Source organism: Cetorhinus maximus, unplaced genomic scaffold (genome assembly GCF_964194155.1).
Source record: "Cetorhinus maximus unplaced genomic scaffold, sCetMax3.hap1.1 HAP1_SCAFFOLD_1076, whole genome shotgun sequence".
In the NCBI taxonomy this organism is placed as follows: Eukaryota; Metazoa; Chordata; class Chondrichthyes; order Lamniformes; family Cetorhinidae; genus Cetorhinus; species Cetorhinus maximus.
This window is the reverse complement of record NW_027597018.1, coordinates 51,903-72,923: the sequence shown is the minus strand read 5'-3', so window position 1 is coordinate 72,923 and position 21,021 is coordinate 51,903. Positions and strand designations below refer to the sequence as shown.

The window sequence follows — 21,021 nt, the reverse complement described above, 5'->3', positions numbered from 1 at the left end:
GAGAATTGTTTATTTGAACCCATAACTGTCTGTCCATTCCAGATTGTTTCCAGACTTAGTTTGGATTTCACATATAAAATGCGGCTTGGTTCTAATGTGAAAACTGACCTATCGCCACCCCAGTAATACAATTTTTAAAAAAGACAACAAAGCTTTCCCAATAATTTTGTTCAATTCGTTCTTTTCAGTCATGGTACAGACATGACCTCAGATGGAGTGGCAGAGAAATTACCAGGGTTTCTGTTCCTGATTGCTAATTAGTAGCTGCGAGTATGTATGCATCTATTGTAATATGTTAATATATTAAGTTGGGTATCCATTGAGAAGATGGATTCAAGCTCCCTGTGATTCTCTTTTCCCCACCCACGAGACCCATAGCCCACCAATATTCAACAAAGCTTGCACAATGGCCACCTGAACAATATGCCAAAGGGCACCTATGCAACAACCCAACAAGGAGTCAGTGCCTAGGGGGAGGGGGAAGAAAATGATCAAGAACTAGGTTAAGTTTTAAAAGAAGCTAACTTCTACCATTTTACTGACCAAAGTGACATTCTCTTGTAACCTTTGTGAAAGATTGCTGAAATCGATATGTCTTTAATTGATCCATACAATAACTTTGCTACCTCAGTATTTTCTAAACCTTTATTTTTTTTGTTTATAAAGTCTGCTCATTACCGGGAAACTGGCTTTTGCTTTAATGTAAGGAAAGGCAGCTAGTATCAAATGTGCTATTTTATAGACATCAATTTCTCCAAAGCCTGGTGATCTAACAAAATAAAAAGCAACAAGTTGGATTTATATAACACCTTTAATGTATTAAGATGGTCCAAAGGACTTTACGGCGCATTTAATTTGACACCAGCCACATAGGAAGGTGCTAGTGCAAATAACCAACAATTTGGTCACAAACGTGGATTTTAAGGAGTACGTTTAAGGGAGAAAGTCCAGAGCTTAATACATTGGCAGCTGAAGGCCTGCTGCCAATGGTGAAGCAATTTAAAGTCTGGGATGATCAAGAGCCAGAATTGGAAGAGCGCAGATTTGTGGGACTGGAGAGATTTAGAGATAAGAGGGGCATGGTCTACAGAATTATTTGGAACCACACTGGCTGTAGAACTGTGAAGGAATTCCTACTTCCATCTGCTTGCCTATCTTAACTCTGTATTTGTGTTGTTGAAGCAAAAAAACTTAAAGGCAATCTTAACCATGGGGTTAGAAGGAGGCACGTAAATCAAACCAATTTTTACTGCAGATAATGACACAAACTGTATTATGCAGGTACCAGTAAAAGGAGAAGAAAAGAGGAAACAACAGGGAAGAATGTGAAGAAGGCACAGCATGAACTAGACCACAATGGCCTAGTCCCATTGCCTGTCAAAGTTTGCTTCACTTGTAACAGGTGGGGATTTAATTTCTACATTTTTTTCTTCTTGCATATAAACATCTGAATCTCGAGATATCAAAATGAACATGTGAGCAAAGTGGGCTGCAAAAATCTTTCTGCAATGTTGAACACTCAGACTTGACTTGCTCAACCTTGATGTCAGTGATGTCCTAGATAATAAAGTTACGTGCAATTTTGCTAAGATCCCTTTGTCAGTTATAAATTTAGTTTGTATCTGCATGATGATAACCAATCTGTGTTTACTCAGTAATGCTCAGGAAACTGTACGCAACTGGCAAACTGTAAATGGTTAACTGGTTATGCTGGGCAAGTGCAGTTTTTTCTTTCCAGTATCTGTACCCCACCATTTTACACTAGCTGTGACCATGCCATCTTCAGAATTGCAGGTGTGAAACTGCAGCCTCCACCTTGTCCTCAAAGTAAACCAGCATGCTGCACCATTTGAGTTACTAAGCTACTGTAATTCAATGACTGCTAGGTGTTAATTTTACATATTAAAATCTACTAGATGTTCCAAATGTGAATAAGTCTGTAACTTGTATTGAACAAAATTAAGACTTTCTATTGTGATTTTTGATATAAGATTAAATGCTCTGTTTTGAAAAATAATTCTAATTTTATTTCAGTGGATATAACATTGTTCCTCAGTGCCTTCCTAAAAACGTTCACATTTTTAAAAAGACTCGATAGATGATTTATTATCTTCGGATACTAGATTCTCTTTTTGAAAAGAGGTATCCAAGGAATACATTAAATCGCGATAATGTAATTGGAACGTCTTTAAAGAATGTTTTAATTTGGGTCTGAATGTGCTATCAGCCCTGCCCTCAAGACATCTGCCTGATCTAATCTGGTTTAAACTATGACATTCAAAACTTGCCGTCGTCCCATCTGTGGCATGACCATTTGATTCTTATATGCATGACGCTCAACTGGCTGAAAATATAGTCTTTGAGTCATTAAGCTCAGTTTTTTAAAAAGAGATCCACCTAGAGGCTCTGGAAATGTTCCAATAACAAATGTACACTTTATATTGGGGAGAATCATGCTTTTTAAAGACAAAAGGAGAAAAGGTAGGATTGGCCAAACAGAAGTAGTAGTTTTTAAAAAGTTTAGTTTTTAAGTTGTCTGTAGCATATAGTTAATATGTCTTCAATAGTGTTAATATTACAGGAAAAGGTACTTTGGATATCCAGAATTATTTCAGTGTCAGTGATACTAAATTAGGGAAGCTGGAATTCTCAGGAGTTTCCATCAAAGGATTTCTTTTTTTGTTAAGTTCTTAATTTTCTTTGTCTGAATTTCACAGGCTTTTGAGCATGCCATTTAACCTGATAATTAAATTGGCTTTAACAGAGTCCCATCTATGAATATATGTCAGTGGACTTTGACTGGCGAAGCTCAGAATCCTACTACGTTGTCACAAAATCTGATCCATAACTCGATTTCTATATTTAACTTAAATAAAGACAGAAAATGATGCATCATCTGTGGAGAGATGCAGATGCTCAGCAAATTCATAATTGTTATGTTTAAATCGCTAACTCAGTAACTCCCTCTAATCTTACAGCCTTGCCTCCTGAATGTTCAATTCCTCTGTCCCTCTTTGTCCCACCATTGTCCTTTTGGCTACTTGGGTTCCAACCTCTGAAATTCCTTCCCTCGGTTTCCCCAACATCCACGCCTATTAAAAATATCACTTTGACAAGGCTTTTGATAAACCCTCCTAGTCCTCCTTCCTATGGCGTTAGCTTGATGTCCATTTTCCTCATTGATTTGTGAAATGCCTTTGAATATTTTTCTACAGAGCAATAAAATGCAAGTTGTTGTTAATTAGATAAATTAAGATATTTTTCTTTTAAAAGTGAAGAAAAAAATCGTAATTTATACAATTAACAATTGTTACGTGACACAATCCAGCCCATTTTGTCAGAACTTTCAACTTGAGAAAAGACAAAAACAAAACTTGAGTTGGAAATATGGAATTAGGAGAACCTGGCTGGAAATGCGCATCAAACTAAACATTCTTCTGCTGGAATCTCCTCTCTCAACATGAACTGTTAATCTATCCTTTTTCAGATGCTGATGCACCTGTTGTTTGTTTCCATTGTATAGCGTACTGTTAACACTAAGAACCCCTAACTACTATTAGCACATCTTTATAAAATAAAAATGGAACATGTTGGAATTGCAGAGCAGTTAGCTTCTGTACAATGAGACGAGTTATTTAAATGCATACTCTCCCAAGTGTTTGTGTTTATTTGATTTTGCAAAACTTGTGCATAAGACTTGCAGAAATTGTGATTATAGCTACAAAATACCATTGCTTTCTGGCAGTAGTGATGTATATCTTTCTAGATCTTATTTACACAGCTGTTACTATTTTAATTTTCTCATTTTGGGTGCTATAGCAGCACATACACTTTAGTCGTTTGGTAGTACTATAACTTGAGTATTGCTGAAAAAAGAGACACGGCGAAGCTTTTCGTCTTGCACTCCTCAGGACACTTTGCAAGAATACCAATATAAGGGGAAAGCAACAATTATACTGTATGTGAAGAGAGTGTTGATTGGTTGACAAGTGGCATATTCTCCATGGCAAACCTCTACCAATCAGAGCAATGCATACACTAACTTTTAACTCCTTTTTAAATTAGGTCCGCACTTCACATTCTATTCCTTGTCCATAACCTTTTCATAACAGTAGTATAGTCATAGAGGTCTATAGCACAGAAAAAGGCCCTACGGCCCATCAAGTCTGCACCGGTCAAACAAGTACCTAACTATTTAAATCCCATTTTGCAGCACTTGGCTCATAGCCTTGTATGCCGTGACATCGCAAGTGCACATCCAAATACTTCTTAAATGTTATGAGGGTTCCTGCCTCTACCACCCTTTCAGTGAGTTCCAGATTCCCACCACCCTCTGGGTGAAAAAATTCTTCCTCACATCCCCCCTCTAAACCTCCTGCCCCTTACCTTAAATCTATGCCCCCTGGTTATTGATCCCTCCAACAAGGGGAAAAGTTTCTTCCTGTCTACCCTATCTATGCCCCTCATAATTTTATAATTATATTTATAATTTTAGTAAATGTGCTTTAATGCTAATGTTTCAATGCATTTCATAAGTTTGTTTAAGCCACATTTTTGGCTTTTTAAAATTGAAGAGCAAAATAACTTTGCATAACAATGGTGCCTTATAAGAATCATATTTAAGAACACGGAGAACAGTATTGTTGTGATAAAGATTGTGATAAAGATTCACTGTACATTAACTTGACTAGGTATGTCCAGGGCTTTGTAGATTAACTCTTCAAAAATTCCTTTTGACTGATAGGCACTTGTACCTTCTAATGTATTGTAGGCTACTTATAATTGTTTCCTAATAAGTCTGTCGTTGAAAAGGATCTTCTTTTGGAACCTGGAAGGTTGTTTTTTTATTGATAAGGATCTGCAGCTGTGACTCTCAGTCAAAGTGATTCATGTCCACAGCACCTCTTTCCAACCACCACCATGCTCCCCCCCCCCCCCGACCCCCAACCCAACCACACTCCCACCCCACTTGAAGGTCTTTCGTGTCAGACTGAGAGTGAACCAGCTACACTGTTGGCCGACTCTAGGTAATCAAAGTTTTCGACTTAGATTCTTCTGGCAGATGTTGAGAGAGTGCGTGTGTGTTAACCTCGCATTTAAGTTTTTATACTAGATTTGATGGATAGAATTTCACAGCTGTGTAATGTTGAAGGAATTATTTCAAAAAATATATATAATTAGGTTAAAAGTAACACAGAGAACACGACTCATTCCTGGGATAAAGGATTTATCCTGTGAAGAAAGGTTGAGCAGGTTGGGCCTATACCCTTTGGAGTTTAGAAGAATAAGAAGTGATATTATTGAAACATAAGATCATGAGGGGATTTGATAGGGTAGATACCAGGAGGATGTTTCCACTTGTTGAAGAGACTAGAACTTGGGGACACAGTTTAAGAATAAGAGGTCTCCCTTTTAAGACACAGATGAGATTTTTTTTTCCTCCCATGGGGTCATTATAACTTGGAGGCTGGGTCATTGAATTTATGCAAAACAGAGGCAGATTTTTGATAGACAATGGGAGTTGAGGGTTGTGCCCCATAAAGGACAGACAGAAAAGTGGAGTTGAGACCACTACCAGTTCAGCCATGATTTTATTGAATGGCAGAGCGGGCTCGAAGGGCTGACTCCTCCTAAGCCCTGTGTTCCTTTGGATGAACACGCATATTATTCTAAATGAAAGTCCATACTAACCACTTCAGCAACCAGAAATGCAATGCATGTTGCCTTTTTTTCATGTAAATATAATAAGCTAACAAAGTGTTAGGAAAAGTTGCATCTTGGAAGTAAAATATTTGAATGTAAAAATAGAACCATTTGATATTTTGAGAGGCTTTATTTAAAAAAAAAACTTGTAGCAATATATAATTTGATGCATGCTGGTTTGGAATGTTACAAGGCAGTAAACTAGTGAAAATGTGCTAATAAAACACCAACTGTTTGGCTGGATCATTCACACTCCAATTATGGTGTAGTAGTCCACACCTTTGCTCAAAAAAATGAATTAATCAGTAATGCAAAATAAAACAGCATGGAATATTTTTGCTTGATTTCAATTCTAGTTGGTAGATAATTCAAATGAATCAACTTTAACAGGAGAGCAGACTCTGCTTGTAACTGATGCTAGACCAGCTGATGTTTTGTTTGATATATTATCTCTGATATTTTGTAGTGCAGTGTTTTGACGGTGTGCTGCCATTACCCTTACTGTAGGGAATTTTTGAATTTACAAGGCAATGAAGGATATTGAGCTAGTATAAGTTAGGAAAGCCGATTATTTTTGTTTCTTGGAGCAGATTAGAGACCATTATTTTCATGGATGTTGGAACATTTTAGGCAAAGTCTCACCATGTAGAAACTTGTAAACTCTGCTTCACCAAATGACTTTGCTCCATGAGCAGGTTTTGTTAAGGACTGAAGTTCCAATGACGCAGGAGTATTTTTGTCACTACATCACCAGAAATGTACAGGCTCCTCCTAAAGTCTGAGTAAATGAAAGACCAGGTGTGGTATTGAGCAATACAGAGCAGGATGTCACCAGGTTAATTTGTTGTAGCTTCTGTGGTCTCAAGAATATTGTACACAATTAGTTTGAGAGCTTTTTAGGCAAGAGACTGTTAAAATCAACCACAGTTTTAATTCCTGATGGCTATCCAATAAGCTGTTTCCAGGAAGTGTGTCTATGTTGGGCTCAAATGTGATATTACAGATGAATACTGTAATGCTTTTGAATAAATTTTGAATAAACTGAATTAAATTTTACTGCAGGCTTTTTGATCAGTTTGTCTTTATTACTCAAAATAAATAAGGTATTAAAAAGAGCCTTGCAGTGTTCATTTTCTATTTGAGTTACCTTGAGAATGTAATGTTCATAAGATTTCAATCTGGTTGCTGAAGTAACTTCAGTTGTGTGTTTTAAAAAGTACAGGGAGCAAATTTTGCCTGAATAGCCTGTCAGTGTGCTTTTAATTCTTTTTCCACATTCAGTACACGACTGGACACCCCCCTGAAGCTTCTTAGTACAGTTTTAAAATTCTTTTTGCCTCTTCCCATGAATCAACCATTTCCTCCCTCTAAATTTAATCATGAGAAAGTGCGTGTGGTATTTTGTTTCCTACTTTTCCATTTGGTCCAGCACCTAATTCTTGGGAGAGACTGCTTTACTAACTCGAGTCTCTGAATATATAGTTTTGTGCATTAAACTGAGATGTGCATTTTTATTGAAGTTTTGTTCATTTAACAAATATAAATGTCAGTGTTGTCTCACTAAATTGCAGACAACACCTGAAATGAAACAAGTCAAGTTTTTACTTAAAAACCACGAAATGTCACAATGGCATTTGCCTTTCCTCATGTTTTCTTCCAGTACCATACACATGGGATGTGTAAGCTTAGCTGAGTTGGTTACACTCTTACTTCTGGATCAGAGCAGATCAGAGACCATTATTTTCATGGCTGTTGGAACTTTTTAGGCAAAGCCTCACCATGTAGAAACTTGTAGCATGTCTGTCCTTCACCTAATGATTCTGCTCAAAGTCCTTGAGCAGCTATTATTAAAGGCAGAAGTTCCAACGATGCAGGAGCATTTTTGTCACTATATCACCAGAAGTATGCAGGCTTTTCTGAAGTCTCTTGAGTAAATGCAAGACCAGGTGAGGCACAGAGAAGGAAGTTGCCAGGTTTGATTCCCAATTTGTTGTAACTTCTGTGGTCTCAAAATATTGTATGCAATTAGTTTGAGAGCTATTTAGGCAAGAGACTGTTTAATCAATCACAGTTTTCGTTCCTGGTGGCTATTCAATCAGCTGTTTCCGGAAAGGGTGTGTATGTGGTATATATGTTGGGCTCAAGTGTGATATTACAGATGAATACTTTAATCCATCTGTGCTCGCTGTCTGTGGTCACATAAAAACAGTGGTTACTTCTGAAAGTCACATAGGCCCCCTCATCATGAAACATGCTCCAACATGAGCTGACACCTTTGGGAGATTAATAAAAGGGGAAAATATAAATGAATAGATTTTTTTGTGGGAACACTTCTGGCATGTAGCCTCACCTCACGGGAATGTATAAAGGGAAATTTTGACTGTGCAAATGCATTTGTAGGTTTGACGTTCATAGGGTTGAACCAATACATGTGCCCATAATCTCTGTTCATACTTTATGAACAGACCAAGATTAGAGGGGTACTGTGGTTTAGGTTTGTTATATTTAGCAAAATTCCCTATTTCTTATGAGTGCCTCTTCCCCAAAAAAAAGAAAAACATTAACTGTCTGTTGGATTGGTTCTGTTGGATGCTTGCGTTCTCGTAGGATTATTTGAAAGATTGTAAGCATATACATATGTCTACAAAATTACTACTATAATAACTACAAAAATCCCCTAATTAATCTGATTCTCAGTTACAGTCCCGTTAAGACAACAGTAAAACTCATAGATTTAAAAAGCCACCTGGCAGAGCGCCACCTGGACAGTCACATTCAAAATGAGTTTCTTTCAGCCTTGCAGTCAGACTTGAGGTTTACAGACTGGAAAAATATACTTTTATTCCTAAAATATCTGAAAGAACATTACAAAACATTTCCAAATGGCCATCACAAAAAGTGTAATCAGATTCAACCTTTACACATGGATCACGAGGTGCTTCAATACAATCAATGAACACCACAGACACTTCAACATGGTCATTACAGACAGTCAGACAACTCCAATCCCATTGCACTATCGACATACATCATGTTGCACTCTGCGGTGCTTCAATACAATTACGACACATTTAGTATTCACTACAAAAATAGAATTACCTGAAAAAACTCAGCAGGTCTGGCAGCATGAGTTTTTCCAGGTAATTCTATTTTTGTTTTGGATTTCCAGCATCCGCAGTAGCTTTTAGCTTTTTGTTTTTATCTTAGTATTCACTACATATGTTTGTTGTCAGTTTTACAGCCCGAGGGGTCTATACCTTTCCCAGCCCCTCGGTGCACTATTGCAAAAAAGGTCTTAGACTAAGGCTTCTCGCACTTGATGGATTTTAAAAAGGCCTCTACCTTACACACAATCACCTTTCTCCTTTATACATATCTTTCTTTTTGAATGTAAATTTTCCATTGTGTTACTAAGTTTTTAATTTAACCTCTTCTAACAATAGCATCCTTTGATTCTACCAATTTTATTAATGAAAAAATAAACACATTACTTGGCACCTTCTAGCTAGGTGCAAGATTTCACCCATTCTTTTGAATGGTTTATCTAAAAATGCAAATTGCCCCTTTGGCACTGATGTTTCTAAAGTTCCCTATGTTTATCTAATTATCATTTCAAACCACCTTCTTTCTATATATCAAAGCCTATAGACCAACTGGCTTTACTCCAATTAAGACACAAACACACATAGACACAGACACCAATAAACTCTATATTTTAAAAACAATTTTCAATAACATTATAGACATTAATCTCTTCATGACATTCGATTTTGTGTACAAAATAATAGTCACATTTGCCTGCATAATAGTAATTTCAAATGCTGCCCACCTCGGGTGGATGGAAAGGATTCCGTGGCCCTATTTCGTTGAAGAGAAAGGGAGTTCTCCTCAATATCCTGGCCAATATTTAACATTCTGCCATAGCCACTCAACCAGATTATTTGATCATTATCGTGTTGCTGTTTATAAGAACTTATGTGCAAATTGCAACATTACAGTAGCGACTACACTTCAAAAGTATTTGAGGGCATCCTGAGATCATGAAAGGTGATGTAGAAATGTGAATCTTTCATGCAACTGACATGACCAACGCTTTTGGATTTGTTAGCGAAATTTGTTAATGCTGTTTAGACCTAGTCAGCATTGGTCCAGGATCTCAAACTACCAAATGCACAAAACATAAATTGGAGCACAAATCTTTCTCAACACAAAAACAAAAATACCTGGAAAAACTCAGCAGGTCTGACAGCATCTGCGGAGAGGAATACAGTTAACGTTTCAAGTCCGAATGACTCTTCATCCAATCTTTATATTTCCTTTCGCAATCACTCTGCTGAGAACATGCAGAAATTGCCCAAAAAGCTGATTACTGTTCCCTATAATTATCAAATGGTGTCTTGAGAAACAATTTCCTAATCACCTAACTTGCCTCAGAAACACTTCCATTGAACCAAACCTTTATTTTGCCCCCCAACTGAGGAGAGCTGCAGTGCTCTTAATTTGGCATTTGTTTAAAACTTGTTGCTTGCTCATCAGGAATTGATCTTGGTGCTCAGCTCTTGCCGGTTCCAACACGAATAATGGCAGGGCCATCACCCTCAAATCTCTAAACTTGGAGGAGGGAAAGGGTAAGCATTGGCCTTGGCTCAGCGTCTGGTCCAGTGTGATGAGAAATTTGAATTCATCACCATAAGCACAATCTTAGTTTTTATTTGGAGTGTCGGTACTGTGGTCCGCCTGTACCATCATAGAAAGTACAGTCCCCATAATATAGAATTTTGAAAAGCTAAATAGTATTACATGCAGGAATGAAGTGGCAAACATAATATGGGTCTCTTCGTCTTTGTTAAGCAATGGCACTAAGTTTTAGCAGTTGCACAGGATTTGCTTCCTGCTAATTAAGTCGATAGCTGCAGTTCCAGGCATTAGTGTTGAATATAAGCTGGTGTAGTCCTTGTGGATATCATCATCCAAGTTAAGTTAAAGAAAATACCTGAGTTCAGCTCCATAGGATTGACCCCAGGGACAAGATCCTCGCTTATTAAAAGGCTGAACCCATAGACATTTATTTGGTTTGCAGCAAAAAGTAAAGGCCGCCAGTACCTTTACTATTAACTCTCCCAGTGACCACCCCAATTCCCAAATGCCTTGACTAGACAAATGATCACATTCCTGTTCTGCCTTGGAGACTCTACAACCTAAAAAAAAGACACCACATGGGTACCTTGGCGTTATATATAAGGCATTATAATGTAAAGAAGGTAACCCAGACCAGACGCATCAAAGCAGTAGGGTGACAGGGTACAGCTTCAAGGTTATGAAAGGCAAGTTTAAGACCGGGAACCGGAAATATTTTTTCATTGCAAAGCACGGTCAATAGTTGAAACGTGATGTTTGGAGTGGCATTTTAGGCTCAGACTGTTCAAGAAACAGCTTGATACTATAACCAGAAGACAGCAGAATCAATATCCTGGAAAAATGAAATCAAATAGACTAAAGAGCCATCTTCATCCAAACCTTGCGATCTGTTCTGTCTGTTTAAAAGAGCTGCTATCAAATTTCAGAGGCATTTTGTCATTAGCTTTATGGGGCTTTCTTCAGGTATCTAAATAATGCATGGAGGGAAAAAGCAGAAGTGCTGTTTGGGGGGATTCCCCGGAGATCAGGTACTGGAGCAGAAGAGTGGAGTACTGATAATTCAGTACTTGACAGGCACAGTAAAATTTGGTGATGTAACTCCTGACCGTAGGTAGGTGCATATCCTGCGAGTAAACTTTGAAGAGAGACGATTTATATTGGAAAGTGGAATACATTCATATATATTCTATATCAGAATTTAAGTGCCATACCATTTGCAATTTAGGAATTCTTTTATTCATTTACTTTGGTCATGATGGGACTGCAACCTATGAGCTTTGTTTTAATAAGTCCATCCATGGCATCTAGATGATCGCTTTATTTAATAGAGTACCATATGGACACATGAGGGCAGATATTCTTCCTCTTGCTTATAGATAATCATCTGGGCAAAGCACAGAAAAGAAAATCAGCAGGGAATATCATATGCTAGTAACAGAACCTGTTTGGTTTTCTGCTCATTGAAATGAATGGATAAAACATTGAGAAGGCTTTCTGATATGTACGATTCTCGCTGTCCAATTTTTTCCTGAGCACTCCACCCATGCGACCCTCTGCCTCCTTATTTTAATTTTCTGCCTTTTCCTCTGACATTTTTCCCTCATTGTTTGCCTGCGAGTAAAATTGTACAAGTTGCTATCTAAATTTAAAGGATTGCCATTGGTGAGTAAAATCTACTTCTTTGCTACCTGTTATTTGTTTCTGCTTACACCTAACAAATGACATAACGATGTGATATTTACTTTGTAGGAGTTGTAGAGTGGCCCCCCTTGTCCAGTGTGATTACTGCCCATTATTGTTCCACATGGACTGCCTGGACCCACCTCTTACTGCAATGCCAACAGGGAGATGGATGTGCCCCAATCACATTGAACATGTGGTGGTAAGCAATTTTGCACTTCTGTCAAATATCTGAATCAAAATTGTCACTTTTTATTTTGTATTTTATGATGCAAATTGAATGTGATTATCATTTGTGCTATATACTTTAAAATTGCTATGTAGTTTGTCTAGGCAGTGCACATGTTTGCTAACGCTTTATAGAGTGGAGTGCCCAAATTGTTTTCAGGCAGGTTTGGGGCGAGGGAGCACTTCTAGTATATATATTTTTCAAGGCTTGCATGTCATACCCGGTAAAAATTTATCATTTTCAATCATCATCTCATCCTTCCAGTTTAGAGGCATTACATAGAGTGACTCTGATGTTTTACGTGAGAATCTGGAGCACTTAAAAGAAATCTGGAAGTTGGTGCTTAGAACTAGCCTGATGCTAACCTAGCTACACCCATGCAGGAACATTCATTAACAAAAATAGCTTGTCCCTCTTTTCCAAGTTCAGATACATTACGATCAGCATCCACTTACAGGTACAATTCAAATTCCTTATGTTACCAACTTTAAGCTTGATTTTGCAAAACCCAAAAGATTCCTTTTCCGTGTTTTTGTGGGAGCTGTTTTTCCTCTTTGGGCCCCTGCCACTGCTGCCCTGAACTGATCATAAAGAGACATGGGAGAGAGAGAGAGAGTCAAGAATGATATTTACTGACTTATTCAGCCTCCACTGAGCACCGTTGCACTATCGGTGAAACAAATAATATAGTAAGGATTAAAAACGCGTCCAAAATTGGTGGTGCAACGTATTGTCGTCCTGAAACTTGAGGTGTTTTACCATCCAGTGAGTATTGTTTGTGAATTAAATCACAAATTCCCCCGAGAAAATTTCAGTTCACAATCTTGGCTCCCTTGCATTTTAGGAGTATGGGGTTAATAAAGCTGAAGGAGGGAAGATATGAATTTACACTGTCTTACTTAATATGTCTAAACAGCGGCTTTTTGTTTTCAATAGGTAAGAATTTAGTCCTAGTCTAGGTTGTCGTGATACCATTCTCTGATGCCACCCACCTTACATGATTTCATTAGAAATGAGAAATACAATTCACATAAAATCTTAATTGTCTGAGTAAAATATTTATAGAATCTTAATTTAATTTCCATTCAGCTTAATCAGAAGAACATGACGTTAAGCAATAGGTGCAGGATATTTGACAAGTTTCAAGACCGAATATCACAGCACGCAATCAAGATAGACTTTCTAAACAAGATCCACAGGAAGCATCCACCCAATCGCCGACATACAAAGCCAGTGAAGAGGAAAAATATGAAAGTAAGTGTTATTCTGATATGAATTGCTTACGCTGTATTTTGCAATTTGGCATAAGAAAATTTAACAATCTACTTAGGATACAGTATTGCTGTCCAGTTAGGTTGGAATTGCCTTAAGTTTCATATAGGATCAATGTGTGGGAGGGTTTCTAAAATTGCAGCATTATTGATGCCATCTGAAAATGTAAGTGACTAAGCCCATTATACAATGCAAGAATATGTGAAGAATGTTTCTTCAATATATGTATTTGAAGTGCATTGGTTGCAGAGCTCTGAATATTGAATATTAAATATTCCTTTCAGTCATATAGACTCATCCCTAATGGGGCTCAGCACTGTCCAGCAATTTAACTGGGAACTTTCTATTCTGTGAGACAGAGTTGCAGAACCATCTGGGAGCAGAATATTAAAATCTTATGCATTCTTTACAAGCCTGTTCTGTGGATTAATGGTGCAATTTGATAGCATTCTGTCTGGCTTAGTTTTTTTAAACTTATTTAAGACAAACAACTATTAAAGCTCCTTGTCTAGGCTTCCTAGTTTGAACTACAATCTTCACAATATTCTTGGTGTTGGGTGTGGACATGGACATATTTTGTTGGCTGACCTCCATTCATAGTTTCCAAATTGCCCCATGAGTGCCAGAAGTAGGGTATAATGGGAACTGGCTACCTTTTTTAGTCAGCCCAAAACACTGTAAATTGGAAGCATTCAAATTTAGCATTCATTGTTTACGCTCCTTCGATTTTAATTTTATTTGTGTTAAGATACTGTAGCACTCTTTGCAATTAATATTCTACGCCTGCTGAATGTTAGGAACCTTTTAAAATATAAGCTAATATTTTGGTGTTTATATAAAATAGGTTTAGCAATTCATTGTCAGAAATCAGTATTCATTTCAAGCAGGATAGTGCAGATGGGTTGCCATCTGATGTAGCTAGAAACATTAAGTACTGGATTCTTGAGTATTGTTATACCCTTTTTAAGGGTCCTAACATTTGCAGAGGAACTAAACATCGGAGTGCAATTCCTTTTGTTGCAGTTAATATTTTCTCCATTCAGTTACTGTGAATGTTTAATTATTGTTCCTCTGATCTAAGCACTCTATGATCATTTATTTAGGCTACCTGGGTTGCCATGACATTTTTCCTGCTAAGAATTATGGGTAAGTGATCAAGGACACAAAGTCCTGTGCAAGTCCCCTTCCCTTCTCTTCCTCCCCCTCAAATGCTAAGTAATTTAATTAGGTTAGAATGACAGTCACAAGAGGAAGAATTTACACATTAATTGTGGGTTGGCTGTGATATGTCTAGCAATGACTCATAGCAAGTGTAGATATTCCAAGTCAGGTTGCCTAACCAAGTGAGTGCTTTTACCAGAGGAATGAAAAATGGCTGAAAAAGGAAGTTTCTCTGAAAAGTGGCACAAATCTGACTTCCTAGTTCATTTGTATTATTTTAACTCCTAACTGATCGATTTGACTTGCATTGGAATTTATTAGTATATCAACTTCAGGTTTATATGGAGCTGTTAAAGTTTCTTCGGAAATTGAGTATTTGTAGTGGTCTAAATATTTTCACTAGACTGTTTTTATGCCAAATATTGGTAAAATGTGTGGGAAATAATTGAATCTCTGCTTGCTTAAATGTAGAGCAAAAGTAACACACATGATCTTGCTGAGTATTAGTTTCTCCCTAAGGTTACTCCTCACTCTTTTTTTCCTGATCATTGAAACAGTATCAAGTATCATGATATTAAAGGGAGGTTATAAATCTGCAGATACACTCAAGTGAAAATTGTGGGTTTTTTACCTTCAAAATATAATTTTTAAATGACGAGCTTGTGATAGAAACTTACTTCTGGAGGTTCACTAGACCCCAACTGTAACATTGGCTAGACTGAAAATTATCAATGCAGCCAAAGTTTGGTGTTTGGGTGAGTACAACAAGGTGGAATTAGAAATTGCCTTCTCCCCTTCCCACTTGCAGAGGAGATCCGTGTTGTCTCGGTGTATTTTTAGGTTAAAAAGTGGGGGAGTGGGGTGGGAGTTATTATATTCCTAAAATGGTAGCTATCCAGAAATATTCAGTGTAATTTCAGTTTTCCCTAAGGCTGCATTAATATAAATATCTTGGATTGCGTGTGTGCGGATGGGGTGGGTGGATGAATTATAGTAAATCTGTTGTCTACTGTAGGAAGTGCTTGACACACACTCCTGATTTAGCATTTGTAGTTTTTTTCATATCAGGACTGAAAATTTTAAAAATAACTAGTATTACCTGGTTGGCTTGCATATAACTTAAAATATCAGCAATTGTTCTTGGCTAGACTAAAACAAAAGCTGTCAATTACAGCAAATATCTTTTGAGCCTGTATGTTTTACAGCTTCGGTTTGGTGCCCCTTTAAACGCAATTCAACATGTGACAGATTTCATTTACCTTTTCTTTTAAGGTTCCCGAAGCAATTAAGGCCCAGTACCAGTATCCACCACCTCTCCTTCCACCGGCAGGAATCCGTGATGGAGAGCTGATATGTAACGAGACTCCTACTGAGTCACAAAAGCACCTTTCCAATTATGAGCACTTTGCTACTGAAGAAGAACAACAAGAGGTAATGAGCTCAGTGTTATTAGTTAACTGTCAAGTTTCCTTTTATGAAACCCTGAGTTCTCAACTAATTGCTATGCTCAGTTGAACCTATACCCTCTATAAATAAAGTAAGCTATAGTTGAATAGAAAGTTATGTCACTGCTGCGTGATATTCATTGTATGTCTACCTGTGAATTACTAAGTACCATGTTTCTCATGAACCGTTCCCCCTTCCTTTTAACAAGTACTTTTTTTCTTTTCCTCTAGTGGCTTCGTAGTGTTGTTGCACTTCAATGCAGCATATTCAAACATTTATCTGCTAAGCAGATGCCATTATTTTGGGACAGTGAACACATTGAAAAGGCTGATATTAAGCCTTGTGTCACAGCCCAGTGTTCAGCGGACAGCTCTTTAAACAGTGCGCATCAGACAGCTGGAAAGAAACCATCATCTTCCCCTTCTCCGACGACATGCAATGTTACGTGCACCTCAGGGACCAATAGCCAGAATTCTTCAGGTTCCTCTGTATCTCAGCAGCCTGGTGCTGCCATGGCACAGGAAGAAAATGCCCCTAGTTTGTATTCAGAGACCTCGTGCAAGACATCAAGCAGTGGAACTTCTAATGGACCTTTGTCAGCAGAGGTAAAAGTAAATGGACCTTTCCCATGCACCATTTCATCAGAACCGTCCAGACAGCTGGCAGACACACAGAGACCAAAGGGACCATTAACACAGGTGCCAAGCCAGATATCTGGACAAGCATGGCTGCATTCTCAGCTGAGACCAGCTACACCACCAGCAGCCAGCAACCTCCAAAACCATTTTGTGGGAGCGCTTGTCAAATCAGAGAATGTAGGAGGACCTGTTTCATGCTTGCAGCGAATTCCTGTCAGTGTGACAAGTGTGCCCGCTTCATTATCTACTTCGTGTGCCAGTTCTGAGATCACCAGCAGCTCACAGCTTAAGAGCACCGCCTCAGTTCAGATTGCTGGGCGACCTACCACATTTATGGCAAAGGTTGTTACGACATCCTCAGCTATAGCCAGGGCTATTACTCCTCCAAGAGCAGCAGTAGATAGTGTTTCAACAGTGTTGGGACCTTCACGAAACCTGATTTCACCAGCAGCTACAGGTGAGTATCTTGTTCTTTGTTAACTAGCAAAATCTTGTGTTTTGGACTGTGTTCTCTATAGAAATTAGGATACATGGATAAGCTAAAGCTTTGAAAAGCCTAGGGTGAATGCTATTCTTCATACTCCACCCCATTTATGATTGAGCAACATACCCATAAGCATATGTACATGACGATATTAATTTTTCAGTGTAAGGGATCCTCCTCTGACTCACATTATCAGTTACACTGACGGGCTATCTGCATCTTGAAGGAATTCACTTCTCTTCTCAGACAGATGCAGGAGCTAATCTGGAGTTGACCACCCCAGAGAAACATACTACCATTAGAGTATGCGGAGGAATTGTAGCTATCCTATTTAATTAATGTGCAACATGTTTCAAATTTTAGATTTAGTTGCAGACCAATGCTTTTAATGTATGTTCACTATGTGACTCTGTTATGGGCATAATGTGGCTAAAATTCAGTATGGGGATTGCACTTTTGAATGATAAGACAATGTCAGACAGGTTCACGAAATCCTTTTGATTCAAGTTTTCGATTTATATAGAAAACGTATGTTGGTTAACCCTTTGTAAGGATAGTCATTTGAATCTAAATTCAAGCATTTTCTCAGCACTATATTTGGGAGTTGTTAAACTGGAATACAAACAGTAAATGCTAGGCACACTCAGCAAGTCTGGCAGCATCTGTGGAGAGAAACGGTTAATGTTTCAGGTCCTCTGACCTTTCTTCAGAATTCATCTGGTTTTATTTCAGATTTCCAGCCTCCACACTATTTTGCTTTTGGATTAGTTGTTGAACTGGGCTTGGTAGATTGTAGAACAAACACAGTTTTCCAGAATAAAAAGTTGGCAATGCTATCCAATAATAATTGTCAATATTACTGTTTGACTTCTTCAACACTAACAGATCTTGGCATTTAAAGTCATTTTTATTTTTTCTCTGCAATTCAAGGACATTATATACTCATCATATTAGAATATATCTTTGACTGTACAACTAAGATGACAGATTCAGACACTGGAATGTTCAAATGCATTTGGACACTAGGTTGGATAGTTAAAATACTAGATGGCTGAACTTTAGTGGACTAAATTGACTTTTCTCTTTTTTGACTGCTACAAGTCTAGTGCAAGTTTTACTTAGAATAATGGTGTACAGTGCCTATTTCAACTGTGTTGAAGTTTGACACTGAGCTTGCACAGTTTCTGTTCCAAAACTGATTATAACTAATATGTATATTTTCATAATAGGTAAAGTGAGTCCAACCGTGCTGTCCACAAGCATGTCCATGGGAAACAAACCAGTTCCCTTATCTTCTCCATCAAACACTGCAATCATGTTTGATCTTGCCAACTCTCTGCAGGCAGCTATGGAAGGAAGTGGAGGTAAATGCTTTGTAAATTCCTCAGTGAACTTATTTTCTCCAGTTGGCTTATCATTTAGTAGATGGAAAGATTTGAGTTTTGGGTTACAAATGCATTGCACACCATTCCTACCAACTGGTCCAAGACATGTAGAAATGCACATGGCACTATTTTTCTTAATTTTGACTGACAAAATTCTCCTTGGAAGCCTTCAGTTAGGCTTGTGTAACAGATGCACTTTGGCGCACTGTATAAAGTAATCTCTCTGTGTTACCAGATATTCAAAATATATTGGGCTGGGTGCATTTTGCGTGGCTCACTTTTGTACCTATGCAATTCACTTCTGCTACCACAACTGCAGAGAAACTAATTGTGTATGAAATGCTAAAATGCTCTGAAACATCAGCCTGACACAGATTTACTTCTGTCTACCTGCCAGTCTCATTCTTGCTCCCCTGCTGCCCGCATTGATTGATTGATATCAATGGAGGCACAACAAAGTATGTTTGAATGTTGCGTGCAGTCGGAAGAAGCCCCAGTAAGCGATCAGCTCCTTGACCCCAGTGCTGCTCGTTCTTGGGTTTTGCCTTGGGAGGTCAATACATTGTTCTAGAAACCTCTTTGTGGTCTTGTACCCAATTGGCTTGTTTTGTTCTTCAGTTTTAATTCAGAGACAGATGTATTTAGTTGTACATGTACCAAAAGACTGAGCCATTAATTAGCTCCACAAAAGCACTGTCACTCCCATTGAAAACTGAGGGACCTGTTGGAAATATCCTTCAATGCTCATGTACCAAATTGCCCATCTGCTTCATGTTCACTTGAAAAAAAAATAGTAAGCCAAAAATGGTATCAGAACCAAATTTTATGCTGCGCCTTACAAGTCATTTATGTGGTGGTGGTGGGTGGGTGGGATGCGACATGCCAGAAAGAACTTTGTTTAGCGAGTGATCCATTCTATTTCTCCTTTTTGTATTCAAGATTGGTAATTGTCAGTAGAAATTAAATCAAGCTCATATTCACGCTCGCTCTCTCGCGCGCACTGTCTTTCTCTACACGCACTCTCAAACACCAATTTTAATTGGGGTCTTACATAGAGAAGTGTTAGAGAAACTTAAGTTGGCTTGTTTGCTCTTCCTTTTGTAGAGATTGAACTGAGTAAGCTTGATGAAAAATTGATCCAGGTACTGGCTTGGCAGAGAATTCAGCAACTGTTTCCTCCCAAAGCATCCTCTTTACCATCTGTACTCAGCACCTCAAAAACCCAGATGACTACTGCTACAACGCAGACTGAAGGTATGCATTTTTTTTTGTCATCTCTGTAACACCACCTCCTCTTCTACTACAGTACATCTATTGCTAAAACTCTCAGCCATACCTTTGTTGCCTCTGGAGCCAACAGTGCTTTTCTAGCCAGTGTATGTTTCTCCACCCTCTAAACTTCTGATCATCCAAAACTCAGGCTCATATCCTATGCTGCATCAGTTCCCATTCACCATGTCCCCATGTCTCACTGAGCTACAGTGGTTCATGGTCCCCCCTCGGGACCTCAGACTTAAAATTCTGATCCTTGTGTTTAAATCTCTTCATGGTCTCACTTCTATCTCTATTCTTCTTCAGCTTTGTAACCCCCCCCCGCCCCGCCCGGGCAATTCTTGAGCCTAGTCATGTGTGCATCCTTGTTGTTTGTCTGCCCCATCATAGGCATTAATGCTTTCAACTACCTACACCCCACACCCTGGAATTTTGTCCTAAATGCCCCTCCATCTCCACCTTCCTATCCACCTTTAAGACCCACTACTTTTAATATTCCCTTTCATAGCATAGCATCCCTTTTTTGAATTTGGTAACTGTAAAATGCCTCGGGAAGTTGTTCTGCATTAAAGTGCTTTTTTAAATGCAAGCTATTTTTGCAGTAGTTTCTGTAATTTAACATTTACTTCATTCAATTATAATGTGTTCCCTTACTTCTTGCCAGTCCTTAAGGGATGTGATAGAATTGTGTAAATATTTAGCAAGTTACACACCACTTTGAGTATACTTTCCCTACTGGGTCATGAGCAATTGGTGACATTTTTTTGCCCCCAACCACCCCTTCCAAAATTTCTGGCGAATTCAGTAATGGTCATTGTCTTTCAGGTGCATTTTGTTCTAACTGTTACAAACCCTAAAGAAAAAAAGGGGGTAGAGAACTTACCTTTGTAAGTCAGAGATCAGGCCTCTGAGTACAGGAACTACAGTTCCCAGCAGGTTCTAGTGGTCTTTGCACATGGGCCGACCTTGGGAAATGGCCACACGTGCAGGTGTCTTTTTTTACGATCCTTGAGTTCTGCCCGTGTGCAGTTGGTGCACATTTACGTGTTCAGGCTGGTAAACGGCCTTGCGCACATGCACAGTTTGTTTCCTCTTTGCTGGAAACCGTTTTGG

The 21,021-nt window shown here is 38.4% G+C and overlaps 1 protein-coding gene across 4 annotated transcripts in view; it reads left to right on the top strand.

Moving 5' to 3' along the window:
* LOC144675652 (PHD finger protein 12-like) overlaps nt 1-21,021 on the top strand; it is a 71,384-nt gene that overhangs the window by 39,773 nt on the left and 10,590 nt on the right. For all 4 annotated transcript variants that reach the window (XR_013575118.1, XM_078536294.1, XM_078536295.1 and 1 more), the window contains exons 4-10: nt 1,282-1,402; nt 12,091-12,223; nt 13,340-13,504; nt 15,956-16,114; nt 16,360-17,224; nt 18,481-18,615; nt 19,741-19,890. Coding sequence is in view for 3 of the 4 variants with exons in the window: in XM_078536294.1 (XP_078392420.1) it covers nt 1,282-1,402; nt 12,091-12,223; nt 13,340-13,504; nt 15,956-16,114; nt 16,360-17,224; nt 18,481-18,615; nt 19,741-19,890 (1,728 nt within the window). In the remaining variant the exon portion in view is untranslated. The remainder of the gene's footprint in view (nt 1-1,281; nt 1,403-12,090; nt 12,224-13,339; nt 13,505-15,955; nt 16,115-16,359; nt 17,225-18,480; nt 18,616-19,740; nt 19,891-21,021) is intronic.